Source organism: Juglans regia, chromosome 8, assembly GCF_001411555.2.
Source record: "Juglans regia cultivar Chandler chromosome 8, Walnut 2.0, whole genome shotgun sequence".
NCBI classification, from domain to species: domain Eukaryota; kingdom Viridiplantae; phylum Streptophyta; class Magnoliopsida; order Fagales; family Juglandaceae; genus Juglans; species Juglans regia.
In genome coordinates this window covers 9,084,840-9,098,589 of record NC_049908.1, presented here as the reverse complement: position 1 = coordinate 9,098,589, position 13,750 = coordinate 9,084,840, and the positions used below count along the sequence as shown (strand labels likewise).

The 13,750-nt window shown below is 37.4% G+C and overlaps 1 protein-coding gene across 2 annotated transcripts; it reads left to right on the top strand.

The window, feature by feature from the left end:
* Positions 1–293: 293 nt before the first annotated feature.
* On the top strand, positions 294–10,642 carry LOC108994535 (ABC transporter B family member 4-like). 2 transcript variants are annotated; one of them, XM_035693231.1, is made up of 13 exons: positions 294–441; positions 1,740–2,096; positions 2,379–2,433; positions 2,518–2,693; positions 2,769–2,990; positions 3,126–3,364; positions 3,490–4,015; positions 7,052–7,325; positions 7,732–8,603; positions 8,860–9,126; positions 9,253–9,516; positions 9,617–9,909; positions 10,409–10,642. In XM_035693231.1, exons 2-12 carry the CDS (start codon positions 1,764–1,766, stop codon positions 9,737–9,739), a joined length of 3,351 nt encoding a protein of 1,116 aa, XP_035549124.1. In that variant the 5' UTR covers positions 294–441; positions 1,740–1,763; the 3' UTR covers positions 9,740–9,909; positions 10,409–10,642. The 2 variants fall into 2 exon arrangements, with proteins under 2 accessions (XP_035549124.1, XP_035549123.1); XM_035693230.1 differs by having other exon boundaries at positions 9,613–9,909.
* The last annotated feature ends 3,108 nt before the right edge of the window (positions 10,643–13,750 follow it).

Genomic DNA, 13,750 nt, shown 5'->3' with positions numbered 1-13,750 from the left:
AATCCTATTTGAGATGAAATAAGATTCCATTTCCAAAACAAGTCCTATGGCCGCAGTCTAGAAAATAGGCCGGGACGTACGCACCCTATGTCGTTATTATCATGAACAGCTTTTCTTTAATTAGAAATAAAAAAATGTCAAAGTTAATTTATGCGTACATTAATAATACATGCAGACCAGGCTTGATGGTCAACAGAGATACAGTACTAGGCTCGTTGAACAGTTTGCCGTTTCTATATATTTTTTGTTTTCGGTGTTTGGTAAATGATCAGTCGTTTTTCCCACCAGATCACTTCGCTTAAAATTCCTATGCTGCGCCTGCATTTATCGTTTTCTCCCAACTTGCATGCATGTCAAGAGGGAACTAAGCTGGAGCAATTAAGTTGCTATTCATGATGATCTCCAACTAAATTTTGGCTTGGATTTGCGGCTTCCAAACTGGTATTAAACCTAGCTAATTAACCATGCATTCGTGTAAGGTTAAATACATGATGCATGTAGCTTGAACATAGCTTGATCTCAAGGGGTTTTTTTTTTTTATTTTTAATCCGGTACGTAGATAAAACTCTATTGACAACTTCAGGTACCCTTTTCATCTATCTTTTCTTCTTCTTTCTCATTTTTCTTGGGAATCTCTTGGCATTTGGTTTTGTTCATTTCAATTACCATCATGTTGTTATTGAATAAAGATTATTGGTTTGGCAACTTCAGTTTTGCAAGGTTCTTGATTTTGATGGAAGAAGTTAGGGGTGATCTCAATCCAGTCTTAGGCGGTTTTGTGAACCTGACCGGACCTATTTGGTCCAGGAATTTATCACCCTGAACTAGACCGAGTAATATATAGGCCAGACCGGCCCGTTCCATTTTGGTCCGGTCCAGTCCAGGGTGGTCCATTAGGTCTGGACCATGCCCAAAATGAGTCATTTAGCCTATCTAAATCTGATTTTTTTTTTATCCAATTTTAATTAGTTTTGGCCCACTTCAAATTTTGTATATTTTTTAGCTAAAAATACTATAAAAAAACTTGATCTTGAAAAATACAATGATAAAAGAAAACTAATCTATATAAAAAACTAGAAAAATAAATAATAATAATAATAATAATAATAATACAAAAGTTATTACAAATTAAAAATTACAATCCAAAACTTAACATCTTAACATATAATGGGTACATGGAGTGAAGACCATATTTTCTAACAATATGAAGACCATATTTTCCAAAACTTAACAGCTTAACATATAATGATAATTATATTTATTATGTTAAATGTTAATTGCTAATTTGTTACTAACTTAGAGTATGTCAATGACTCAAATTCAATGTATTATAAATTTATAATTTTTGATTCTATGAATCTATGATAATTTTCAATTTTTCAATATATTAAAATTTTTCAAGTTTTTACATTTTGTATATATAAATTTGTAATATGATTAATAAATCATTGTATGAGGTATATCATTATATGATTAATAAATCATTGTATTAGCCTATAAGCCTATTAGGTATATATAGTTATAACTTATAATAACTTATAGTGATATTAATACTATACTATTATAATACCCCATCAAGGACGTTATTCTATCCAGTCTCATCTCTACTTGTTTTAGACATGAACAACACATAGTAAATGAAAAAAAAAAAAACCAAAAAAACTTATCCAATAAAAACAAAAAATGTTAAAAGTTAAATTCTATGTAGATGACTTGAAGTAGTAAATTGTGTCGTGAAGGTGCTATTGTAGTGGACGGTGTAAATGGAGATGGAAAATGGCTTGAACGTCGGAACAACAACCACGCAGGAGGGCGCCAAACTCAAAAACAACGTAGAAAAAGCTGAGAATAATAGCCCGAACGTGATCGGTGATCGAGAAGACTTCGAGAAGAGTACAGGAGGAGATCAGAATTCCAAAAGTGTTTCATTTCTTAAGCTTTTCTCGTTTGCAGATTACACTGATGTTTTCCTGATGATTGCTGGTACAATGGGTGCCATTGGAAATGGCTCAGGTCTGCCCCTTATAACAGTATTATTCGGGGAAATGATTAATAGTTTGGGAAGTAGTACAGACATTGTTCCTTTAGTTTCCAAGGTAAAAACTACGCTCCCCGAGTTCAATTCCAATCTGTCACTGGAAAGTGTAGCTGAACGTTCACTTTGTTTTTCCCTACTTTTTCTGAAGAAAGTCTAAAATATGCCATGATCTCTAGTAGTAGTAGTAGTAGTAGTATAACTTGTCCAGCGCTTCTGTTGAAAGTTAATTAATCTTGTTTTTAGAAGAATTAATGCATTTGAACACTCTTCGTTTCTAATATGCTAATTATCTGTTGATCAGATGAAGATGACATTGATTAGTTTCCTGGTAATGTTTTAGGTCTGTCTAAAAATAGTCTACCTGGGTGTTGGGGTTGGTGCCGCAGGATTCATCCGTAAGTAGATTCCTTAACAAAATATGACAAGAAATTTACTGAACGCTAAAAAAATCCATAACAAAGTTGTCTTGTTCTTGTCAGAGGTGGCTTGTTGGATGATCACAGGGGAGAGACAAGCTGCGAGAATACGGGGTTTGTACTTGAAGGCTATTTTGAGACAAGATGTGGCTTTTTTCGATAAAGAAACGAACACTGGAGAGGTGGTTGAGAGGATGTCTGGTGACACTGTTCTCATACAAGATGCGATGGGTGAGAAGGTACTATACTGCTGTCTTTGTACATCAAAATTCACAACTGGACAGAAAAACAGCGTGAGTTTTTTGCATGTGCAGGTTGGGAAATTTCTGCAGCTGATATCAACATTCATTGGAGGTTTTGTTGTGGCATTTTCCAAAGGCTGGCTTCTTACCCTTGTCATGTTGGCTTCATTTCCTCTTCTTGTGGCATCTGGTGGTCTTATGTCAATTGTGATGGCTAAGACAGCTTCCCGTGGACAAGCTGCTTATTCAAATGCAGCGAATGTGGTTGAACAAACAATCAGTTCAATCAGGACAGTATGTCATGTTGTTGGAACTATATATATATATGCATCCCTGGGGATTTTCAACTTTATCTCTCAGTAAAATTCAGTTGAAATTGCAGTTATTTTCTAGCAAATTACTGATATCCACCATTTGGTTCTTGTGTAGGTGGCATCATTTACTGGGGAGAAACAAGCTGTAATGAACTATAAAAGGTTCCTGATGACAGATTACAAAGCTGGTGTTCATGAAGGCTTGGTTTCGGGGTTAGGTTTTGCAGCCTTTAAGTTAGTAGTATTTGGCAGCTTTGCTATGGCAGTATGGTTTGGATCAAAATTGATACTGAATAAAGGATACAATGGGGGTGATGTGCTGAATGTGATTACGGCTGTGTTGACTGGATCTGCGTAAGCTGGGTGCACTTTGAATATTCTTTAGCTCCCAATACTCTCTAAAAGATGTATTTATATAAACGTATTTTGTTTATTTCATTTTTCATTTCTTGCCTTTTGCTACCATGTGGATGTTTCAGGTCCCTAGGCGAGGCATCTCCCTGCATGAATGCCTTCGTTGCCGGTAAAGCTGCTGCATATAAGATGTTTAAGACAATTGAGCGGAAGCCAAAGATAGATACGTATAGCACAAAGGGAAAGATTTTGGATGATATTCATGGAGATATTGAGTTGAGAGATGTCTTTTTTAGTTATCCAGCCAGACCCAACGAGCAAATATTCAGTGGATTCTCTCTTTATATCAATAGAGGCACAACTTCAGCTTTGGTTGGACAAAGTGGAATTGGGAAGTCAACAGTGATAAGTCTAATAGAGAGATTCTATGATCCACAGGCTGGGGAAGTTCTGATAGATGGCATTAGCCTCAAAGATTTCCATCTTAAATGGATTAGGCAGAAAATTGGTCTTGTTAGCCAAGAACCTGTGTTGTTTGCATCCAGCATTAAGGAAAATATTGCATATGGAAAGGATGGTACAACCTTTGAAGAGATAAGAGTTGCCACTGAACTTGCAAATGCTGCTAAATTTATTGATAAATTGCCTCAGGTTTTTTGAGTTTTAGTGTAACACCCGGACCCAAAATTTGTATAGTTGGACATTAGATTGTTTATATATTTTTTTATTTATTTATTGGAGCTTGGTATTTTAAGTTTTTATTTTACAAACTGGAGTAGTGATTTTATTTTATTTTATTTTCTTCACACGTTATGTTTTCCCGCATGTTTCTTATTTTTATCTTCCTTCTCTTTCGGTTTTATCTCTTTTTTTTCCGTAAGTTTATTTTTTTTCTCTTTTCGTTCACGTCGTGCATGCTCACACACGTTCATCTCCATCCGCTCACACGTCTACTTCTCTAGGGTTTTATTTTCTTGTTCCTCCACTGATATATTTAAATATACGTACGTTTCGACGATGCTTCCGCCGCTGCCCTCCTTCCCGAAACCTTAGCCCAGTATTTTTTTGTTTTTCTTCTTCTTCCTCCTCTGTGCAAACCATGCTCACCCTCTAGCTCGGTCACGACCCACGCCGTCCCAGCATCACCGCAGCCTGTCCTCACCCTTTCGGAAAGCACCACGCCAGTTAACCGTAAGCCAGACCACTGCCTTCCCACGCGACACCGTAAGCCAGACCACCGTGAACCACTCCCACCGTTCTGTACACGTCCTCTTACCGCTTGAAGACCAGCAGCCGCGCAGCACCCAGCCACTGCCTCGATCGAACCCAGCCCGAAGCACACGAACCACATCCCGCTCGACGGAAACCACCGTGTGATAGCCACTGCAGGTCCCCTGTTTTTAGCAACCGAAACAGAGCACGTCGAGCCACAGCCCAGCCACCCAAAGCGCCAACTCTCTCCGCGTCGTCATTACCTGCCCGGAAAACACCGACCGTTGCCACCTCGTGTCCATCGTTCGTTGACCTTCTCGATAAGTCACGGCCTTGTTTTCTCTCGCGGCACCCTGTCCGTCGCGTCTCAGAGTGAGTTTCTTCCCTCTCCCTCACGTTTTGCCCGCCCACTTCATATTTCTCTCTCTATCATTTGCAACTGCCCAGGCGCCGCCCTCACCGCCGTCGACCTCCGCCAGTCCCTGCGCCGTCACACGTTTCCTTCTCAGTGAGTGCCTCGCGTCCCTGTTCTTGCGGTTTTTGCACCGAATTTGCGTGAATGCTTTTGCAGTTTACGTGATTTATTTTGCATGGTATTTGAAAATGAATTACCGTAATGCCCTTTATTGCATATTATATTAATGGGCTTTTATTTTTATTCTGTATTAGTAATCTATTTTTTTTATTTATGATTACCGAAAACTATTTTTAATATGTTATTAAGTGAGGATTTATGTTAAGAGTCAATAATATTGTTGTATTGTTATTTCTACATTTTAAATATATTTTAGTCTTTTTAATAATAGTTATGGTTTATTTTAAAATATTTTGGGATAATTATATTACTTAGTATTTAGTTTCATAAGTTGTTTTCATTAGTAAATAGGTCGAACTTTTAAATGTTTTAGTCATAGTATTAAATTAGTACTGACGATTTTAGAAAGTGATGATTGGTAATTTTAGGTTTTGAGGAATTAAATAGATTATTTTATAAGCTTAGGATTAAATATCGAAATACGTGATTAATTGGAAATTTATGAGAATTACGTGATTATTTTATAGGTGACGATTAATTATTGTCCGACGTTTTTGAGGTATTTCGAACAAGCTAAGAAGTTCAGGTAAGCGGGGCTCCTATACTAGACTTTGCATTTAAAATAAAATGAGCTGAGGTTATTTTTGGAAAATAGACATATTTGATGTTGAAAAGAAATTTGAACTGCCTCAGTTATTTGTTCTGCATTACTCAGGAGATTCTGTTTAAGAAGAAATTATTTTCTGTCATGACTGGTGTAGACATGAGCTTATTTCTGACATTCTATTTCTGAACTTTGAAAAATAGAGCGAATATGAAATTTGCGCATAAATTATGTTGTGATATGATTTTTGTTCTGTTCTGAAGATTTTCTGTACTCTGATATGATCTGATGTGATTTCTGAAAACCTCTGGCATAACATTCTGTTTCTGTTTCTGTTCCGTTCTGACCTCACCACGGGTGTAAAACTGTGGCCTCTGTTCGGGTTGGTACCAACTTTTTTCTGTTTCTGGTGCACCCACTTTGGAAACAAAGTGGTTTTCTGCGTGGTCTTTCCTATGTGCACACTCGGGGCTCCGAGAATGAATAAGGGGAAGATTCACATTCTGTTTCTGCTCGGTTAGCTACCGGGGTTTGCACAACCTTACCACGGGGGTTAAACATGGTATTTGTTCTGATTTGATAAGATAAGATATGATGTTTCAGTTTATGCTATGCCAAAGGGATTTTTTATTATGAATATTTTCGAACTATCGCTCTAACATTTTTGATAACATGTTCTGACGCTGCATTTTGAAACATTATTCTGATTCTGCATTCTGAAACGAAATATTTTGTTCTACATTCCGATTTCTGTAAATGCTCATGTTTACACACTAGTATATGTCCTCTGCTTACTGAGTTGTTGATAACTCACCCCTTATCTCTATAATATTTCAGATGAAATTGATGGTTCAGCTGAGGATCAATATTAGAGTTTATGGAGAAGATTAGCAGTGAATGGTTGTTGGGTAACTCGTGGTATTAGTGTTGATGTTGGAAGTTATTTATATTTCTTAAGTTGGCTTCAATGGATTTAGACGGTTTATGGAGACTTATGTTAATGTTTCATTATTTTAGTTTGTTATTTGAGACATGAAGAATAGTTGATTTTATTTGAGTTGCTGGATTGAAAATTGGATAGATGAGTTTATATGGTTTATTTAATTGAAGTATTTACGTGTGATTTGAGGTTTGAGAAAATATATATTCTTGAATTTGGAAGTACTCTAGCCTTCTAAAAGTTGATTATCAGGTCATATGAGTTAACTCTCCGGACCCTCGGGGACGGGGCGTTACATTTAGCCTCCACTGGAACTTTAGACATGATTGTAATATTCCTCCTCGTAACCATAGAAATTGTACATTTAAATTACTAACTTGGAATTTTTCAATCCAGGGACTAGATACCGTGGTTGGTGGGCATGGAATGCAGCTAACTGGTGGTCAGAAGCAGAGAATTGCCATTGCAAGAGCAATTCTAAAAGACCCTCGAATTTTACTTCTGGATGAAGCAACAAGTGCACTTGACGCAGAATCTGAGAGAATTGTGCAGGAGGCATTGGACAGGATCATGGTCAACCGAACTACCGTTATTGTTGCCCATCGTTTAAGTACAGTCAGAAATGCTGATATGATTGCAGTCATTCGACAAGGAAAGATAGTTGAAAAGGGTATGCTACAGCATAGCTGACTCTATGCATTTGCTTATTCACATTGAGCCAATTATCTGTTAATTTGACTGTGTTCAGTGTTTTTTCATTGCCTAAATTTGTCATCTTTCCAACGACATTGCTTTGAACTCTATAGACAAGTTTGAATTCTGAAGTCCTCAACAATAAATGCCCACAAAAATGTATACAAATCAGTAACTTCTTGAACCATTTCAAGGCTACAATTTGGAGAAGGAAAAAGAAATTTTCTTCTTGTACTGTAATGTATCACTTTCTGCCACTAAATATTTCTTGAAAATACCTACATCATTGTATCATTTCCTGATAATCTCTGGGAACTTGGATTATGCCACAATGGGAGAGAGACATATACATCAACCAAAAAACGTATTGGTTAATTTCTCAGGATCACACTCGGAACTAATCAACAATCCTAATGGAGCATACTCACAACTCATACACTTGAAAGAAGTAAACAAAGAGTCGGAACAGGCATCAGACGATCAAAACAGATCAGAAATTACTGCTGAATCTTCTAGACACTCAAGTCTGAGATACAGTCAAAGAATGTCACACCTAAGATCTATAAGTCAGGGATCATCTGTTAATAGTTGCAGCCGCCGTTCATTCTCAGCCTTTGGATTGCCCATAGAAGTCCTCATCCCTGATGATAAGTGGACAGAACCAGAAGAAAAGTTTCCAAAGGTCTCAATCCGCCGCCTTGTCTACCTCAACAAGCCAGAGATTCCTATTCTTCTTCTTGGGGCTATGGCTGCAATCCTAAATGGCACATTATTTCCTATATTTGGTATGCTGCTCTCCAAGGTAATCAAATCCTTTTACGAACCACCTCATAAACTGAGAAAGGACACAAATTTTTGGTCAATAATATTTGTGATCCTTGGTGTGGTATCGTTTCTTGCAATTCCAGCACGAGCATACCTTTTTTCTGTGGCCGGTTGCAAGTTAATTCAACGTGTTAGATTGATGTGTTTTGAGAAGTTGGTTCACATGGAGGTTGGTTGGTTTGATAAGCCTGAGCACTCATGTGGCTCGATTGGTGCTAGGCTTTCAGCAGATGCTGCTAGAGTGCGAGCTCTTGTTGGAGATTCACTTGGTCAGATTCTTGATGTTGTTGCTTCAGCAATTGCAGGTTTAGTCATTGCATTTGTTGGAAGTTGGCAGTTGGCAATGATTATCCTTGCATTGATTCCTCTGATTGGTATCAATGCATATGCTCAATTAAAGTTCATGAAAGGATTCAGTGCAGATGCAAAGGTCTGCTCTAAAACTAATCATCTCCTTTTTATCTCTTTTTGTTTTGGTGACTACAGAGATGAAAAGATTCAGTGCAGATGCAAAGCATTTCTCTTTCTTAAATCAATTTTTTGTATACAATTGAGATTTTAAATAAATAAATAATACTCTTGAGTATATATATATATATATATATATATATATCTGATTTTTCATCACTCTTTAAGTTTATTATTGGGAAAGTTGATCCCTCAAAATCTCAATTGTATGGTTGAAGATGATGTATGTGGAAGCAAGCCAAGTTGCCAATGATGCAGTTGGGAGTATAAGAACTGTTGCTTCTTTCTGTGCTGAAGAGAAGGTGATGAATCTATACAGAAGCAAATGTGAAGGCCCAAGGAAGGCAGGGATAAAGCAAGGCTTGATCACTGGAACAGGATATGGGACATCTTTTGGCTTGTTGTTTCTTGCCTATGCTACCTTTTTCTATGCAGGAGCTCAACTGGTTGAGGCAGGGAAAGCAACATCCTCAGATGTTTTCCAAGTATGAATTCATTCTCTGCTTTTAACAGGCTTTCCAACGATTTGAACAGTAATACAAGAAATCAAACAAGGGCATGAACTCTTGAGACCTTGTTAAGTTAAATAATGGTGGATGCTTTGTTTTCAGGTTTTCTTTGCTTTGACCATGGCAGCCACGGGAGTTTCTCAAACAAGTTCCATGGGTCCAGATACTGGCAAAGCCAAGAATGCTGTTTCTTCCATATTTGCAATAATAGACCAGCAATCGAAGATAGATGCAAGTGATGAGTATGGTATAACCTTAGACAATTTCAAAGGAGGAATTGAGTTTCGTCATGTAAGCTTTAAGTATCCATGCAGGCCAGATGTTCAGATTTTCCATGACCTCAGCTTGACTATCCATTCTAACAAGGTTCGTAAGGCTCAGTACTTTTGGTGTTTTCAACAACTAGCACAAAAGACTCGAACAAGTTGTTCACATTGGTACTAATTTTTTTTTTTTTCTCAGACAGTTGCCTTGGTTGGAGAAAGTGGGAGTGGGAAATCCACAGTCATCTCATTGCTGCAAAGGTTTTATGAACCTGATTCTGGTCATATTAAACTTGATGGAATTGAAATTCAGAAGTTTCAAGTGAAGTGGCTGAGGTAGCAAATGGGTCTCGTGAGTCAAGAACCAGTTTTGTTCAATGACACTATTCGTGCCAACATTGCATATGGAAAGGAAGAAGGAAATGCAACAGAGACAGAAATTATAGACATGGCAGAGTTGGCAAATGCTCATAGCTTCATTAGTGGCTTGCAAAAGGTAATCAAGACAAACAAAGCAGTGCATTTCTTTAAATTTATCTGTGAAAACACCATTTATTTCAAAAACTATGAGAAAGAGGTATAAAATTTATTATTTGTTTTATATGATAAGGATCCTTAGGCTTTATTTGGATGGAAACAGTATCTCATATCATTTGTGAATAGTAATGAAGTAATAGTGAATAGTTTGTGAATAATAGTTAAGTCGTCGATCTGAGAAGAAGGTATAAGAACACTTGCAATCCCAAACAGACCTTTAGTCTTTTATTATTTAGTTTTTTGCAATAAAAATATTTGCAGCGGTTTCAAATGGCCCCAAATATAGCTGCTGCTTCTGTTTGTTTTTTTTTTTTTTTAATCTTAACTCTGATATCACATGAAATCACTATTTATTCTAAAAAATAAGATGACGAGAGGATATAGATTTTATGATTTATTTTATATTTTTAACGTTATCATACCCTAATATGATTTCCTTCTTGGCTTCCAAAATGAAGGGTTATGATACCATAGTAGGAGAACGTGGAGTCCAGTTGTCCGGTGGGTAGAAGCAACGAGTAGCCATTGCACGAGCCATGATCAAAAGTCCGAAGATATTACTGTTAGATGAGGCTACCAGTGCACTAGATGCCGTGTCGGAAGGAGTGGTTCAAAATGCATTAGATAAAGTTAGGGTTAACCGGACAACGGTGGTGGTGGCTCATCGATTATCCACAATCAAGAATGCCGATGTAATCACAGTTTTTAAAAATAGAGTTATTGTAGAGAAAGGGAGACATGAGACTTTGATTAAAAACAAGGATGGCTTTTATGCCTCCTTGGTTTCAATTCACACTAGTACTGATGCTTCCACTGCCTAGCTCGCTATCTGGGAACTAAAAGATGGTGAAAATAAAAGATAATAGAGAAATCTTATATTAACAAAAAAAATTTATAAAAAATAAGTTTATGAGTCTATTTTTAAATAATCTCTTTATATTCGTAGCTATTTCATCGTATTGTAATTTGTCTTCATAAATATATGTAAAAACTTTATTTTACACCTACACGCTACCACTTTTTTTTTTTTTTTTAATATGCACCTTAAATGATTAAAACTGGCAATTGATACCCCAAATTACCAAGATTTAACAATTTAATCCACAGTCGAGTAATATCCGATTGAGTATTAAGATCAATAAAAATAAAACATGTTATATATATAATCTTAAGGGTAATTTCTAGCTAGGTACGTACGTAGTAATTTATGAGAAATGATTTGTATAAATTTCAAATATACAAGATTCACGTAAGTTTTTGTAAAAAATTATACTCAATCTTAAAAATTTTTAAAAATTATTCTTTATTAGTAGAACCTACTTTTTTATAATTATAAAAGACTTATACGAGATTTGTCTATTTTGAGTTTATACCTAGTATTACTCGTAATTTATATATGGTGTATATTGCAATAAGGGGTAGTCAATTCGGAGGTATGAAATGTAATTTTCTCGAATTAAATTAATCCAATTAGCTAGAAGTGTCATGTAATTGTACTGTTTTAATTAAGAAGTGTCAATATATATTTTTATTTTAGCAGAAAGAAGTGTCAATATTATGCTAATTTCCTACGCCTTTAAGCAAACGAAGAAAAAGTAGAGAATATGAACAAAATTAACCAATCAATTGTAAGCCAGGTTTCAAATTGCCAAGAAAATTGTGTCAGGATATTTCAGTCATAATAGCGAAGTTTTGGAGGCCAGGGAAAGAGGTATTCATTGGAGAAGTTGGAGTTAGATAGGGATATCAAAATCTGGGGGGTTACTGGACTTGGCTTTTGAGATATAAAACATTTCAACTCAGCTTTGCTTGCCAAACAGTGCTGGAAACTTTTACAACAACCTGACTCATTGGTAGCTCGAGTTTTGAATTAAATATTTTAGGCACACTAATATATTGGAAGAAAAAACAGGGTCAATCATCTTCATTTATCTGGAAAAGTATTTAGTTCAGCAATTGGTTTGTTAAGAGAAATTATAGAAGGGCTAAAATTTGCTGACGTGAAGGGAGTCTTATTTTTCTCTCTACTTTGGAGAAGCGATTAGGGATGATGATGGCGCTAGCCGCCGGCCCTACGTTTGGGCCTTAGTCTGGGATGATCGGGCAGGGCGTGGGTGCTGGTTTTGTTTGGAATTTTGCGAAAGTTTCGCTTCAAAAGCCTGATGGTCGTTCGTCTGGTGCTTTTGCAGAGGTGGTGGCTGCAAGGCTACAGATGCTTCATGAAGTGGAGCTTCCTTTTCAGGATCCAAAATTCATTGAGGAGGAGATGCATTTTCTGTTTTCCAAGTCTGAAATAAAGCAATCGACGAAGCCTTTCAAATTTTCAATGGTTCTTAAATTTTTACGTAGAAGGCCGTCGCTGGACCATGTATGTGGGTTTATTAAAAATAGATGGGGAATGTGTTCTTTTCCAGTGGTTGGGCAGCGACGCAATCTGCGGAATGTTCTTGTTCGGATTGCGAATGAGGAGGATTTTATTAGCGTGATGGCTCGAGGAAATTTTGATATAGAAGGGGTTCCTTATAGAGTCGTGCATTGGACATTGGATTTTTATTAAGGAAGAGGATTTGCCTTGGGTTCCTATATGGATTACATTGCGTGGGGCAGGGCGTGGGTGCTGGTTTTGATTGGAATTTTGCGAAAGTTTCACTTCAAAAGCCTGATGGTCGTTCGTCTGGTGCTTTTGCAGAGGTGGTGGCTGCGAGGCTACAGATGCTTCATGAAGTGGAGCTTCCTTTTCAGGATCCAAAATTCATTGAGGAGGAGATGCATTTTCTGTTTTCCAAGTCTGAAATAAAGCAATCGACGAAGCCTTTCAAATTTTCAATGGTTCTTAATTTTTTACGTAGAAGGCCGTCGCTGGACCATGTATGTGGGTTTATTAAAAATAGATGGGGAATGCGTTCTTTTCCAGTGGTTGGGCAGCGACGCAATCTGCGGAATGTTCTTGTTCGGATTGCGAATGAGGAGGATTTTATTAGCGTGATGGCTCGAGGAAATTTTGATATAGAGGGGGGTTCCTTATAGAGTCGTGCATTGGACATTGGATTTTTATTAAGGAAGAGGATTTGCCTTGGGTTCCTATTTGGATTACATTGCCTGGGTTACTGCCTAATTTTCTTCTTGAATCGATATTGAAAAGTATTGGTGGAGGCTTTGGTCAATTCTTGAAGAGGGATAATACGACGGCGTGTGTAACACTCGGACCTAGCACGAAGTTCGTATTCAATATTTTTATTTAATATTTAATATTTATTTATTTTTCTCCCAACCGTTTCTCTTCTCACTCATCCGTTTGTGCCCACGTACAAGAAGTTACCCGCATCAAGTATGGCAATTGCATGGTAACCGCTGCCCCCATGCACGTAACCACCCTTTCCCGTGCACTTCTTCGATGCCAAAAATACACTTTTCCTTGTAGATCGATGCTCCCTACCTTTATTTTTTCTATCTTCTCCGCAGCAAGTCGCAAGGCACTTTGAAACCCACCACGAACCAGTTGCTGCCGTGACTCCATTCACAACTATGACTTACGTCACGTCATATAGCTCGTGACTACTCCCAAGCTACACTGTGACCGTGTCACGTCACCTGACATCCCCCTACGTCATTTCTATGCCAACTCCTAACTCATCATGAGTACGGTCCTTCACGTACTCCTGTCACATTGTGACATGTCGTCACGTTCCTGCTACGCCATTCCTATACTAACTCCTCACCCATCACAAGCACGACTGCCAGTAACTATGTCACTTCATGACATTTCCCAGTCATGCTTCTGTTGTGCACTCTTACACTTG

Coding starts and splice junctions, on each gene's coding strand:
- LOC108994535 (XM_035693230.1), top strand. CDS start 1,764: ATGGAGATGGAAAATGGCTTGAACGTCGGAACAACAACCACGCAGGAG. Junction 2,097..2,378: donor TTGTTCCTTTAGTTTCCAAG/GTAAAAACTACG, acceptor GTAATGTTTTAG/GTCTGTCTAAAAATAGTCTA. Junction 9,127..9,252: donor CATCCTCAGATGTTTTCCAA/GTATGAATTCAT, acceptor CTTTGTTTTCAG/GTTTTCTTTGCTTTGACCAT.